At 55.0% G+C, this 15054-nt stretch overlaps 1 protein-coding gene and 1 long non-coding RNA gene across 5 annotated transcripts in view; both read right to left on the reverse strand.

The window, feature by feature from the left end:
• Nucleotides 1–4219, reverse strand: part of GRIA1 (glutamate ionotropic receptor AMPA type subunit 1) — a 140396-nt gene extending 136177 nt beyond the window's left edge. For all 3 annotated transcript variants that reach the window (XM_049776042.1, XM_049776043.1, XM_049776041.1), the window contains exons 1-2: nt 4049–4219; nt 1740–1877 (exon numbers count right to left, since the gene is read on the reverse strand). In XM_049776042.1, coding sequence (XP_049631999.1) covers nt 1740–1877; nt 4049–4130 — 220 coding nt within the window. In that variant the 5' untranslated portion in view covers nt 4131–4219. The remainder of the gene's footprint in view (nt 1–1739; nt 1878–4048) is intronic.
• The window catches only part of LOC126012273 (uncharacterized), a 352275-nt gene that overhangs the window by 138144 nt on the left and 199077 nt on the right, over nt 1–15054 (reverse strand). The window lies entirely within an intron of this gene.

Here is a 15054-nt window from a genome sequence, read left to right on the forward strand (position 1 = left end):
AGGACCTAGTCCCTTCTCTGAAGCCACCCATATCATGGTTTGGGGGCCATGACCCCCATTACAGTGTGAGTCCGAGATTGTGTGGATACTGACTTAAGGCCTCCCTCTGGCCTCGAGCACGGCCTCTCTTTCAACCTTTTATTATCTTGTCTTGACCATCAACTGCCTGACATTGGGGTCATATTCCTCCCCACAGCTCTGCACACATGCAGCCATTTTTTTTCTCCTCCATGACAGCTAGGGATACCTTCCTGAGCTGCAGGCAAGGATGGGATGGATGGTCATAGCAGTGGACAACTAGCTTTATGGGGGTCATGCCCATTGGCACTCAGGGTTGACTCCTCACAGGCTTGAGGGACCATGTGGACGCCTGGGATCAAATCCGGGCAGGCCGCACGCAAGGCAAATGCCCTACCCACTATGCTCTGGCCCGGCAGTGGACAATGACACAAGGTGCATCCTGTGCTCCAAAGCATGTGCTCTGCTGTCCATGGAGACTTTGCTAGCCACAGAGACTCAGACCATGTCCACTGGCCAGACCCTGCTCAGAGCAACCACAGGGATGCGGGTCAACTATGACCCCACTACACCTACTCAGCAGGATTGTAGCATTCCTCAGAAAGACAGCTATAGCGGGTCACGCTTGTATGGCCGGTGCCAGCTCTGAGACACACAGTCACGGGGCTGAGACGTTCCATGTAGTGTTATGAATTCGTGCTTGCCCCACAGGTCTCTGGCATGAAGGATCACAGTCACAGCAGGAAGTGTCCAAGACCTCTTCGGGAAGAGCTATGCTAGGAGGAATCCCTCCTACTCTTAAAGTCTAGATCCAGCTACATCAAGACAAACAGCACATTCTAGAGGGATGGGCTTGGGAGCAGCTGGGAGCAGCCTCTGTGTCCTGCTCCTCCCTCATAGGGAAGGAGAAGGGGAGGGAGCTCCGATCCAGAAAAGTTGCTCAGCCAGCGCTAATGCACTTGGGATCCAGCACCCTCTGTCTGGAAACCTCATCAGGGTCACCCCTTCGCCCTCACAGTCGCCAGAACTGTGATTCTCTTTCTGAACTACCCATGTTTGTTGTGTGCAAAGTATTACACCCCCAGGAGGGACGGAGACAACAAGGAGGAAATGGGTCCCAGCATTGCACTATGCCTGACAGTTTCAGGGCATCTCCAAACGCATGCTTCACCCAAAGCCCATCTACCGGCTCATGCTTCAGATAGCTCCTGTCTCCAGCAGTGAACTCATGCAGCCCTAAATTCCAGACTGCTTTTCTGGGTAGCTGTGGCCTTGAGCACTGGCCTCTGGGAGACACGTTGGCCATCCCAGAATCAGAATCCCCACCCTTTCCATGTTCTCTTTCAGTGCTTCCCGCTGTCCACCTTTGGGACATTTTGGAAAGAAGCAAAATGCCCATTCTCAAAGAATTGAGGGTCATTTTCAAGAATGGGAGCCCGGCCAAATGGCTCGTCCCATCCACCTTCTTATAAAACAACAGGGACATTTGCTGATGGACTGGGAACGGACACACAAACTACCTTTCCCATACCAAACCTCTTGTTTGTGTTTTGGAGTTTTCCCAGAACGGATCACCTTGGGGCTGGACCCACCAAATGGAGAGAGAGGGGCATGCCCAGCCCCTGTAAAATGTTGTTTTAGGGGTACAGGCGAGAGTGGCAGCAAAGACCAACCCCCCATGGGGCAGACACCCCTCCCTGCGCCGCAGAGACATCACTCACATCGGTAGGTCATCTCGAAGCTGTCACTGATATTCACAATGTCGATCTGGGGGAGCAGCTTGGGGGGCTCCGTGAGTTGTGACAGGGCGAATCTAAACGCTGCATGCTCCTGGGACTGCTGGTTCGGAAATAATCCCCCTGGAGAGAGGACAAACAAGCACATGTAGAGCGGATGGCTCCCTCAGACTCCCACCCCCACTCCATCTCTTCCAGTTGCCACTTTCACATCAGGACCTGTGATAGGGACCAGCAGAAGATGCCCCCGGATGTGGACACTGCTCCTACAGATGTTCGGGACTGTGTCTTTGCCCACATGTTGGGCTGTGTCCTCAGAAATGCCCGGGGAAAGTCTCTCCTAGTCCTGGAGTGTTGATGTGGGGCATTCCCCAACTGGTGCCCTAAGAAGTGAGGGCTCAGGGTTCTCAGCCTCCCCTCCCTGCTTGGCCAGGGCAGTGCTCTGACCCAACATGCTTGGACTGTGCTCTTGGCCTAGCTATGGGTCAGGCATGCTCAGGGACCTCTGCCTCCACTGTCCAACTCCAGGCAGAATTAAGCATTACATAAGTGCTTTCTATATCTGTTGACCTACATGACCTCGGCCTCAAGGACCAGGGGCTTCAGATCATTTCCAGGATGCACTGCATAGGGTCAATCTCTCTCCATGGCCAGCAAAGCTCAGGACTGGCCACCAATCTAGCTCCAGGGCCATGAGTGCAGCCAACCCTGCTCACTTGGGTGACAAGGAGAGGGCCTTCCCAGTCTGGGGTGCTTATGCACCCTGATGGACTCCGGCAGGAGGAAGTTGAGTCTGGGGGCCCTTTGCAACATGGAGCAGCAGCACCAGCCTTGTCTGAGGGCCATGAGCTTGTCAAAGTCATTCCACAGAGTGAGGCTCTAGTGACTGCTTTGGAGATAGTGATTTTAGACAAGGACCATGCTGGGGCAGCTAACCAATGTGCGGCCCTCAAAAGACTCCATCCCCTGGACTTCTAGCAAGTAGGGTAAAAACCCATGGAGTTAAGTGCAGAAGCTGCTACTTAGATCCCACATCTGTGTCTCTGCCCCATGCCAAAGTGACTGGACAAGACTAGTCCCTCTACCCCTGAATGAGTGAGGTGGGGGTGCAGCCCTGAATGTCTGGGTAGAAGTTTCACTCTGCATGTGGCAAGAGCACACACATGTACAGTGAATATGTTTACATGCATACATACACATTCTGTGCATGTACACACTGTACACACATGCATATTAGGTACACACATGCTCCAGGAGGGGCCTAACAGGTGTCAAGAGACAAGTTTCTCCAGGACCCTTCCTAAGCCCTCAGAGCATGTTTGAGTGGCCGCACCCCACAAAAGCCCCTGGCACAAGAGTTCCCCAATACACGGAACACTGACACCAGCCCCCCAAACTTTGCCTGGTAAGTCTTTGTCTCCTTCACGGTTGTGGGAGTGCAAGGCAGCATCATTTCCTTACAGGGGCCAGAGCAGAAAAGTGGGGGTGGGGGAGCCCAGTGCCAGCCTGTGGCTGCCTCTGCACTTGCACGGGGGCTGCTGTGGCCCCACCAGCTCTCACTCCTCGTTATCCTGTAAGCAACAGCTCCAGAAGGCCTCACAGTGGGGGGGGGGGAGAGGGTTCCCTTTTGTAGCCCTAAGAGAGAAGGTGGGGAATGAACCTCCAAATCCCAGCCCAGGAACTGGGGGTTCCGGGAAAGGGCCAGGAGCTTGTCTGCGTGTTTGTGTGTGGGAAACACGGGGAACCATGGAGATGGAAAGAGATAGCTGGAAGCCAGGGAGCTGAGTGGAGACCCCCCCCCCACTCCAGTCCCTGGGGCTGGCAGTAGGGCAGCCGCTATGAGATCCCAGGTGTGGAAGTGTTGTGGGGGCCGCACCGTGTGCATGGGCACGCGCACGGCCAGGCCATCTCCCCTGCCCCCAGCGAGGGACACCACCTGTGTCTTTGCAGCCCCGGCTCGGCACACAAGGGATGGGGACACACGCCTTCTCCACGGCACCTTCACCGCCTCCCCCCAATGCTCCCTGCCAGCCAGCGCAGTTGCCATGTGTCACAGGTTCCTGCCTGGGGTGTGTGTGTGTGTGTGTGTGTGTGTGTGTGTGTGTGTGCGTGTGTGTGCGTGCGTGCGTGTGTGTGCGCGCGTGTGTCTCTGTGTGTGTGTACTTCGCCTCCGCTCTGCTCCCTTCGGTGCCCCTCCCCATGCCGGCAGCCCCCTGCACAGCACCCGTGGATGTGGGTGGGGGGTTCAGGCGCCCAGACACCCCCCAGCCCGTCAGCCCTCAGAAGTCACTCACCGATCTGGATGTTGTTGGGGAAATTGGCCCCTACTACAGCACCCAGCAAGCCCGTGCAGAAGAAGGCGAGGAGGTGCCGCATATTCCTGTTTGCATTGGCGAGAAGGGAGCCCAGATGCTGTCATAGATCCGCTGTCCCCTGGCCGGTCCTCCCGCAGCTGTCCTCCTCCAGCGGCGGCCCAGGGGTCCTTCTTCGGCCAGGCGCTCCTCGGCTCTCCGGGAAGGAACGGGCTCGGGTCTGCAGCCTCAGGGACGCCGAAGGCAGAGGGGCAGACACAGGGACCTTCTGAGCCCGCAGAGCCGAGCCGAGCCGAGAGCGGAGAGCGAGGGAGCGAGGGAGCGGGCGGTGCTTCCTGGCTCCCGCTCCTCCCTGCTGGCGCCCCCCTCGCTCGCACTCACACAGGCTGCGGCTCTGTGCTCAGCCCCAGCCCACAGCTGGCCTCTCCCTGCGCCCAGCCTGGTCCTCTCGGCGTCCCTCGGCGCTGTGCAGGCATGGGCGAGGGCGGCGGCGGGGGGTGCCGGGTGCAGAGCCCCCTCCCTCGCCCCCCACCTCCCAGCAGGTGCTTTTCAGGGAATGTGGCTCTGCCTGTCAGTCAGTAGGTGGCAGGGGTCCCCACAATCGTGCTGCCCCCCTGGGTTCCATCTAGGCCACCTCTCCAGAAGCACAGGAGGAGCCTATGGCTCCATGCTGTGCTGGCCCAATTATTCCTACAACTGATTCCTCAGGGGAGACCCTGCGACTCCCTCCCTCCATCCCAGACTTTAAAGGGGAAAGGCACCCCCGACGGGAGCGGTGAGGAAGACAAGTGGTGCCTCAGAGGGACTGCTCCTGGGGCGGCCGCATGCCCCCCGAATGAGCTGTGTGTGGGTTCAGTAGCCACAACCGAACATCTGCTCACAGTGATGGCAGGAGCCGTGGTGCAGCGATGCTCCCCTCACTCTGGGCTGGATGTGGTGTGTCCCCTCATAAAGACACCCCTAAAGCCACTGCACAGAGGATCGTTTGGGGACTGTTGAGGAGACGGCAGTGGGGCCATCGTGAGACCTCAGCTGCCTCCCGCTCGCTGTGCCCACTCCTGGCCGTGTCCTCATTCTGAAGCCCAGACCCCAGCTCCTGGATGGACTGGAGCTGCTCCCAGACACCCACAGGGCAACCGTGGACCCAGGGCACAGAGCCTGCCCAGGAGACACATGTCCAGGATACACTGAGGCTCGGTACATGCGGATGTGGCCAGACCCCACTTTCCCTCCTTCGATCCTCAGCTCCCAGGACACCCCATCACGGACCCCACCTGGGATGGGCAGCAGGCAGATGCCATAGATAGTATTCTGGGTTACACAAGGCTCCATACTGGGAGGAACAAGGTGCTTCATAACTGTGCACAAAAGTCCCATCAGTCAACTCACTTTCTGGGCACCAGCCCTCTGTTTCAGGACTCCCTAGAGCTCCCCACAGTCAGCCAATCTGGGGTCTTGGAACTCAGAGCCCGTTCACCCATTGGCTGACCTAGGACCCTGAATATTGCTTGTGGCCCCTGCACTGTCCAAGCAAAGAAGCTCCTTGCCCATGAACTGGGGGTGTGTGGCCTGGCGCAGCCCCTTCTGGCCACCACATGTCTGGCCCTACCCCATCAAGGCCCTGGTCAGGCATTCACTGGTCTCATTCGTCACCAGCCATCAGCCAGCATCAGTCTCAAAGGAGGGGCTTGGGGCACCTCTGGGTTCTGAGATGGGGGCCTTCTCTGTGCAACAAGAATTTGGGACCTATGGCCTCCCAGCTGGTCCCACATAGCTTGGCCATGGCTCCTGGGGCTCAGGGCTGTCCACTCCATGAGGGCCACTCATCTGTCCCCTTCTCTCTAGGCAGACGACCTGAGGGGCTTGGCTCACGGGCCTCTTGTTTGGCAGAGAGAGGCTGAGACACAGATCTCATTCCCTGGCTACTCTGGGATGCCTCGGCCAGTCTCACAGACCACAGAGATGGTGGCTCCATAGCTAGCCACCGTTTTCTGTGCTTAGGCTATGTGGGCAGCATCTGTCGGGGCTGCAAGGCCCTTATGGCCTGGGCACGGTAGTTCTGATGGTCTTCACTGAAAGGATTTGGGGGCATCTGGCCTGCAGGCAGTGGGACATCACCCTGGTGAATGGAAGCCCAAGGCTGTCCAATCCAGTGACCAGCCTATAGGGAGCTGGCACCATCTGGGCCCTCCATGTTTTCTCCAGCCCCCCAAGTCCTCTGGATCTGTAGGCTCTGTTGGCATAGTTGGAGCAGCATCTCCAAGGCCTCTCCCAGGCCCCTCTGTGAAATGTGGGGGCTGCAGCAAGGTCTCTCCTGGCTCTTAGAATGTGGAGGTGAACCATGGTGTGCTGTTGGGACACAGCCTCCTGACAGCCCCAAAGTCTAGCTGGGGCCATCCTGTCTGCTTTCTCAGAAACCTTTTGCCCAGAGAAGCAAGATCCGAGGAGATTCTCCATGTTTCCAGCAGGGTCCCTCTCTTCAGAAGGCTCCCCAGATGCCCCACAGACAGGTAGCCAGAACACCCCAAGAACGTGATCATCCATCTTGGGAGGATTGTTGCCCCGGCAAGCAGTGCTGTACCCCTTGCACACCAGTCACTGCATTTTCATGAGCCCTCAGCAGTCCTGGAGTTAGGGAGCAGAGCAAGTTCAGGGGCCAGGTTCCATGTGGAGTCTGGGCTGCTCACACAGAGCAGAACAGGGTGGGTGGGTGATGGGGGAGATCATGCTGGGGGCATTAGTTTGTTCACACCCTAGGTGTAGAGGTCACCTGAGCTTGCCTGCCTCTCTCCTAGCCAGGTACTCACTGGCTTCTGATCTGCTGGATGGTGCCTTGGGCAGCTGTGATCCAAGCAGGCCTGCAAGCATGCGTGTGCCTCCTGGTTCCTATGCCCCACCCACTCGTATGCCCTCTCCCCAAGACCTTTTGCTCACCTGGGGTCACGCTTAAGACATTGAGGTTCAGAGACCACTTGGGGGGGCAGTTTTCCTGCTGTGTACCCAGGAAGAGAATCCAGGAAACTCTCATGAACCTTGAATTTACTCTACAGAGCCTGTGTCTAGAAGAGGCCACAGACCCATGTTTCCCTTTGCATACCCCTTGGGTTTCTTTGAGACTGAGTGGATGTGCGGGTTGGGGCCCCCTGTGTCCTCTACCAACTATGACTGTCATCAGGGAGGGGAGTGAAACCATCTGGGACTCCCATGGGGGAGGCGGTGGCACCTGAGGTTGGCAGTTCCCAAACAAAATCAACGCAGAGGGACTCAGACCCCTGGTCCAAGGATCCTCTTGGATGCCAAGTGTCTGAGTTGCTGGGCCACCTTAGACTCGGGATGCTGCTGGCACAGACTCCATCTCTGCCTCACCGTCTGCAAGGCAGTACTCTCCATTGAGTCCCCTCCCCTGGCTGGGCCAAACATGAACAGAGCCTGGGCACACTTTCCTTTGTATATGGCTGTTTTTTCCATTCCAGTCAAGCACTCTCCTCCGCTGAGTGTGGTTAGGCACGCAGAGCAGTAGAAGGGGAGGAGAAATTCGAGGCTGGGGCTCCTGCAAGGGTAGGAGTGCCTGGGCGGCCTTTTTGTTCAAGGGGGGAAGACATACTGCCGCGATTCAGCAATGCAGGAATGATTTGTGGTACCATTTCTAAACCATGCGTGGTTGGAAGATCTCCTGTTGATTTGTCCAGGAGGCTGGAGTTCTTGGGACATTAGATGTGCGCAGGGAGAAGCTGGCAGCCATGTCCAGTTCACGGGACTGAGTGGGAAGTGCTGTGCAGGTGTGGGGAAGGAGACTCTACCGCGATTCGAGGTCTGCCAAGGAAGGGTGGGTTGTGTGCACTCACTAACTTGTGTGTGCCTACAATGCACTGACACATGTATGTGTACACATGTGCACTGGAACATGCGTGAATGTGTGCATGTGCCGTGACATGTGTGTAAACACTGGCACACAAGTCTGTGTAACATATATGCAGAGAGGTGGATGTGCACAAGGGCACCATGTACCCATGTGTGATGGAAAGTGGGGGGATGGAGGTTGATGAGTTGTTGAGTGGCCCCGCAGAAACTCCCCTTGGGGTCCTCTGTGCCTCTTGGTGGGGTCTGGCCCTGAGCAGGCTGGGTGAGAGAAGAGACACTGCCCCCCAGTCTCCCAGGAAGAGGGGAAGAGGCACGTGGAGGGCGCCCTCTCTGATCTCCAGACAAAGGTGTGCAGAGGGAGCCAGCTGGAAAGACGCCAGCGCTCCAGAGGACAGAAGCGCATGTTGTCATAGAAACCCAGCAGAGAGGCCTGTGGGCGGGGAAGTGGACGATGGTGTTGGCCCTGGGGAAGTGGAGGCCAGGCTGGGAGGTGCCGCTGTAGGGGTCAGGGGTCAGCGCATGTCCTCGGATCTGTCCCCTCAGAGGGAAATGCCTCTCATCTGTCCTGATGTTCACGGGGAAGGAGGGAGGAAAGGGAGGGAGGAGGAGAAGGGGAAGGAGGGAAGAGGAAGAAGAGACAGGGAGGAGGGGTAAGGGGAAGAGGGAAGAGAGAGAAGAGAGAGGAAGGAGAGAGGGAGGAAAGAGGGAGAAGAGGGAAGAGAAATAAAAGAGAAGGAGAGAATGGGAGGGAAGAGGGAGGAGTGGGAGGAGAAGTGGGCAGGCTCTGAATCAGGAGTGGTTGGGCCCTGAAGGGTGAGGATACACAGCAGGAGGGGGTGAGCTTGTTGGGGTCTCTCCTGTGTGGGATACCCTGGGCTTAGCCATCTTCTTGTGGCCTCACCTGTGTTCTGCGTTTCGAGATTCTCACTGACTCATGCCAGGTCTTCATGCTGTCCACCTCTGGGCAATCCGGGAGGAATTCTTTCCCAGGTGGATCTCACAGTGGTCTCCAGGGCCACCCACAGAATGGAGTGTGGGAGTCTTCTGCCATCTTGAGACCCCCAGCACACAGCATGGAGAGGACCTCCTCTGGGGACCTGTACAATGGTATGGAAGGGCCAGGGCAGATGGCACAGTGGAACCTGACCAGAGCTCTCTGCCAGTTGTCCTCACAGAAGTGGTAGTGGCATCTCTGTGCCACCTGGCTGGTCTATGTGCTCCCCTGCAAATCCTCATCAGTGGCCTGTGGGCAGGATAGAGGGCCCTGCGAGGAAACGTGGATGGAAGTGAGAAGCATGCTTTTACTCAGAGGTTGCTCTCTAGGCCTCACTATGTAGCAACATTGTCCAGGGACATGAGGTGGACACAGAGGGGGTACAGTGTGTCCTGAGTGACCAGCCGTGTCCTTCAGGACTTGTCAAGGCCCACAGGGCAGCACTACTGGGATCGGCTGTCACCTCCCTGCACCCAGGACAGGGGAGGCAGGAGCCAGCTTTGGTGGGGAGAGGGAAGAGGCTCCAGAAAGAGACAGAGAAAGAAACAGAGACAGAGAGACAATGACAGAGAGGAGGAGAGAGGGAGAGGGGGAGGGGAGAAAGAGAAAGGAAAGAGGGCGAGGGGAGAGAGAGAGGGGAGGAGAGAGAGAAAGGAAAGAGAGAGAGAGAGAGAGAGAGGAAGGAAGGAAGGAGGGAGGGAGGGAGGGAGGGAGGGAGGGAGGGAGGGAGGGAGGGAGGGAGGGAGAGGGAGAGAGACTACAGAAGGGGGGCAGCACAGGGCTTCCACAAGTTTCCCCGCCTGTAGCAAGGTGCTCAGAGCCCCGGGCCTCAGTCCTCTTGGAGCTCCTTCAGGAAATGCGCGTCTACTGTCAGAAGGCCCCAAGTGTTTGATGCAGCAGCAAATGAGGCGGACAGTCCCGTCCTCCGGGATTAACAGTTTAGCGGGAAAAGGCTGTTGAATTAATTCGCAGCTGGAGTAAGTGTTAGCAGGCAGTGCCACCTCCGGGAAGGCTGACCCACATCCACCCTGAGAATGAACAGCAGGTGGGGGGATGCTGCATCCCAGGGCTTGGCTGCTTGGAAAGAGGGTCTGGCCAGCCGGGGTGCAGAGGAGCGCCTGTAGCTGGGATGGGAGATACAGATAGGGCTCGGTGCTTCAGGTCTAGACCCTAACAATAGACCTCAAGTTCAGTTCTTGGAGAGCTGTGACAATGACTCGATCTATGAGCTTGGAATGCATTTGAAAGTCTGAGCACAGAGACAGGCAAAAGCATGGGGGACCCTCACGATGAGCTGTTAAGTGTGCAGGCAGCGCCACAGAGCATAGAAGGAGATGGAGCATGAACGAGCTGCAGCAAGCTTAGTGAAAACCAAAAGTCAGTTTAATTGGGCTTGGGAAGTTGGGGTGGCCACAGAGGAGGACAATGGGATACTTCCTGTTATCTGCACCACAATGGGCCAGGGCACTATGGCAGGCTCAGATGGGCGATTGTGTGGGGTGAAGAAGAAGGTGAATTGTAGGCAGGAGCATCTGTCCATCCCTGATGGAGCCTCTACACTAGGCAGGCTTGTTTCTTGCACTGCACACCCAGCCATGCTGCAGAGATTGTGGACCTCCCACCTTCAGGAGGACACCGAGGTGCCCCCTTAAGTCCCATGACTCCAGAGCTTCCCAGTGCACGGCAGCCAAATGGCACGTATAGTGGCGGAACCCATTTTCCTCATCTGACTCAAATAGGATGCAACCAAGGCTGACCTAAAGTAGGCATGAGGATGACTGTCATCATCTTGGGGCTTTTCCCATCTGCTGTGTCTGCTGTCTCACCTGGCTGAAGCCTGTGGACTAGAGACACTCCATAAAGAGCATCAGGAATCAGCTCAGCACCAAACACATATATCACGGTTCTGGGTGCCCTAGTTCTAAAGGCCCGGAGTTGGTTGGTGGGCTCCTTTAAACAGAAGATAAGCTGCCACTGTAGGCAAGAAATTCTTCAGCTCAGACTTTCTGAGTAAGGTAAGATCAACCCTTCCACTTTCTCCTCTCATAAAAACAATCCAAACAGTCCCAAACTGCCAGGCATAATGCCCCAGGTATTTGCATTCATTCAGAGGAAACTTAGGAGTTTTCTGGAGAGCAGGCTGGTTTAGGTAAACCATCTCAAATTCCTGATGAGAAATGTGGCGTAGGGTCCTAGGGACCCCACATTCTGGCCGGGGTGGCGATTTAGGGAGGGAAGTTCACCATTGGGGTTTGCATATGTTAGTGAAGAGCCCTGACATCTCAACTGCAGAGGCTTGCTTGGGAGGGAGCACTTGCCATGCACCGAGGCCTGGGGTCCCTGGGCTTCGTGGGGTCCAGATCCTAAAGGGAATCTGAAAGGGAGTCCGGGATCATGAGCAGGTAGGCCACCCAGACCTCCAGGATTGCTCAGGTTCATATCAGCAATACCTGCACCCCAGCATTACCTTGGGAGGGCTGCCCCACGTCCCTGTGCACAACAGACTTTGGGAACATGAGTCTTACCAGGGACTAAGACAGGAGAGGAGGGTTTTCAGAACCTTAGTCTCCTGTGAATGGGTAGGGGTAGGGGGGGGACAAGTGTGCCAGCAGGGGCGGGGTGGTAGGGTATTACAAGGGTCTAAGAGAAGGTCTACACTGCATTTCAGGTGCCAGCAGAGAAGGGCAGGTCTGGGGGATACACTCAAACTTAGGATTCCAGGCAAGGTAGATTCACTAAGCACATAGTACTTCTGCAAGGTATTTCTGGCAAGACTGCTAAAGGACCTTTTTCTCTCTCCAGGCTGAGCCCTGGACCTGCAGCCCTGTTATGTACTGACCTATGGCCCTGTCCTGAGTCCTGGAGGTCTGCAGGAGAGATTCACTGTGGTCCCTAGAACAGGGAAGGAGAGAAATATACCAGGGCAGCCTCCCAAGTTTCTTTTATGGTTTTGGGGAGCATACCTGGTGGTACCCAGGGTTGATCCCTGGCTCTTTGCTCAGGCATTTCTCCTGGTAGTGCTCAGAGCTGACTTCTGGGTCTGTGCTTAGGTGGGGCTTAGGGCAGCCTATAGGAGTTGCAAGAGCTCAATGAGGACTGTGGTTTATTCCCACATGGACAGTCTTTGTGGTGTCCATCACGCTTGCCTCTCACTCCACTTTTCCACTTCTTGCTGTGTGAGGGTCAGAACTGGAGACAGCCTAGATCCTTGAGGCACTACCAGGTCAGGGCTAAGAAATGCAGAAACCCAGTGTTAAGGTTCAGGATTATCTCGAGACATCAGTGAAAGAGTCGAGCCTGCCCAGACCAGTACCAGTCATTCCTGGCAGGACTTTGTCCTTGGCTTCTGTCCAGGGGAGCAGGACACATTCCCAAACTCCCAGTGGTTTATGTGGGGACCCTGTATTCCTCCAGCCCTGCCTCCACAGCATTTTGTTGTTTTTCCCTACTCCTGACGCTGTGGTTATGAAATGTCTCCGTGGAAACAGTTCAACGTGCTCTTAAAAATATAAAAGCAACCAGCATGAAAGGCCCCCCCTCCCCAAGCCTCCAGCTCTCTGTGGCCCCAGCTTCCGCTGGACGCAGATGGACTGATGAGGCCATGAGCTAAAACCATCTCTGGAGTTCTGCCTCCTGGCATGGCCATGGCTCCATATTTGGGGAGATCCAAAACCCCTCGAGGGGACTGACCCAGAAGGACAGACCAAAGCCATAGGATTTAGAAGCAGATCCATTTTGGGTGTCCAGATCTGGTGACCCCATATCCCAGCCCAGAGAAGCATTGTTAAGCTTGGCGGGATGAGCTTGGGAGTCCCCATAAGGGTGAAAGACGGTGGGATATGGACATGCCGTCCTCTGACTGCCACAACTCACAATGCCCTCCCAAGTGTCCTGCTGGGGTGGCCATACAGGGCGGCTGAGCACTCTCTGTGCTTGGGCGTTAAGGTCCAGGCTCTAGCATGCTGCATGGTTTCCACCGTAAGTAAGACTGGACTGTGAACATCCTCCTTGGTCACAGGCCATACAGGGTCATGCTGAGCCTGTCATGATCACAGGAGCCAACCATACATGGACAAAGGAGATCTGATTTCCAGTCCCTGCGGTCACTATTTTGGGGTACAGCCCCAAGTGTATGGCCCCTCACAAACATAAGCTGTCTGTGGAAACCTAGAGTTGTGACTTGAGGAAAAGCTGGCTTCCTTGAGAATGGTGTCCTTTCATTCTGTTTCTCTCTCACCTTGGCACCACCTAGAATATTCACGTAATGAACAGAGCTTCGGCAGCCAGTGAGAAGCATGAGGCTTTTCTGAGTAAGAGCAGTCATTTGGGAAGGGGGGTGGGACAGGACAGGAGGGGTCCTAGGTCTAGTGCCTAGGCACCCCCATTCCTGTTGCCTATGTGGAAAGAGTCGCCTCATGTGAAAGGCTCAGTTACATTGGGTATGTGTCTCAGACTTCCTAAGCGACTTGTGATGGTTTGCTTAAACACTCCTGTTCACTCCCAGAGCTGTCACAGACAGGAGGGACTGATCCTGCCACCTGATTCTCAGACTGGAGTCATGGAAACTACTGCTGGTTCATTTAAAAACACCTTTCAAGTGAGGTGGAGTGGAGAGAGGGAATGAAGAGTGGATCTGCAGAAATGGGTTGAGTCCCAAGTCTGGTGGTCACAGAGCAGACAGCAGCGAGGGAAGGAACCAGTCAGCCCCAGGGATGGAAAAGCAGCCAGGCGGACTAGCTTTGCAAGCTCCAGAAGATTGCTTCTGGGAACTCACAGAGATTAGGAGTGCCAGGGTCTGTGTCAGCACAGAGATGCAGAGTGCCAGCTACTGACCTCTGACCCCATGGTGACCCCCAGCCCAAGAGTTATCCTGGGGAGAAGCTGAGAGAACTGTTCAAAAGGTCTTCTGTTTTAATCTGAAAGGAGTGCTTTTAAGAAATTTTGTACCAAGGAATGGTATATCCCAGATGTGTCAAGAAGAAAGAAACGTTTTTCTTAAAACCCATAGATGAGTGAGACCATTCTGCGTTTCTCTCTCTCTCTCTCTCTCTCTCTCTCTCTCTCTCTCTGACTTATTTCACTCAGCATAATAGATTCTGTGTACATCCATGTATAGGAAAATTTCATGACTTCATCTCTCCTGACAGCTGCATAATATTCCATTGTGTATATGTACCACAGTTTCTTTAGCCATTTGTCTGTTGAAGAGCATCTTGGTTGTTTCCAGAGTCTTGCTATGGTAAATAGTGCTGCAATGAATATAGGTGTAAGGAAGGGATTTTTGTATTGTATTTTTGTGTTCCTAGGGTATATTCCTAGGAGTGGTATAGCTGGATCATATGGGAGCTCGATTTCCAGTTTTTGGAGGAATCTCCATATAATAATAATTTTCAGACACAAAAGAGAAAAGAGCTGGAAGTTCCAGCTCACCTCAGGAAGCTCACCACAAAGAGTGATGAGTTTAGTCAGAGAAATAACTACATTATGAACTGTCCTAATAATGAGAATGTATGAGGGAAATGGAGAGCCTGTCTAGAGTACAGGCGGGGGTCGGGTGGGGAGGAGGGAGACTTGGGACATTGGTGATGGGAATGTTGCACTGGTGATGGGTGGTGTTCTTTACATGACTGAAACCCAAACACAATCATGTATGTAATCAAGGTGCTTAGATAAATAAATAAATAAATAAATAAATAAATAAATAAATAAGAAAGAAACGCCCGAACTTCCACAATCCAGTTGGTACTAAGTTTTGAGGGGCACACCAGCAGTGCTCAGGGGCTCCCCCTGCAGTGATGTCAGGAATTGAACCGGGGTAGGTCACAGGGAAGTGTCTGTGCTGGCTGCTTTGGGGAGCAGCTGCTCTGACCATCACCAGGACCAGCACCAGGAGCAAGGAAATGTCAAGGTTGTTCTGTCCCACCCAGAAACTTTACTCCCTCTAGCTGAGCTGTCATTCTCTCATGCCTCCTGCATCTGTGAGCACCAGAGGTCAGCAGTGCAACAGACTTGGGTGGAGGAAAAAATAGGGGGCAGCTATAGGCTGGGTGAAAGGAGCAGAGGCAGCTACAAGCTGAATGGAGCTGTGCTTTGGGGCACAACAGGGCAGGGGTCTGGTGAGTGGTCTTGGGGT

This window comes from Suncus etruscus, chromosome 6 (genome assembly GCF_024139225.1).
Source record: "Suncus etruscus isolate mSunEtr1 chromosome 6, mSunEtr1.pri.cur, whole genome shotgun sequence".
Taxonomy (NCBI): Eukaryota; Metazoa; Chordata; class Mammalia; order Eulipotyphla; family Soricidae; genus Suncus; species Suncus etruscus.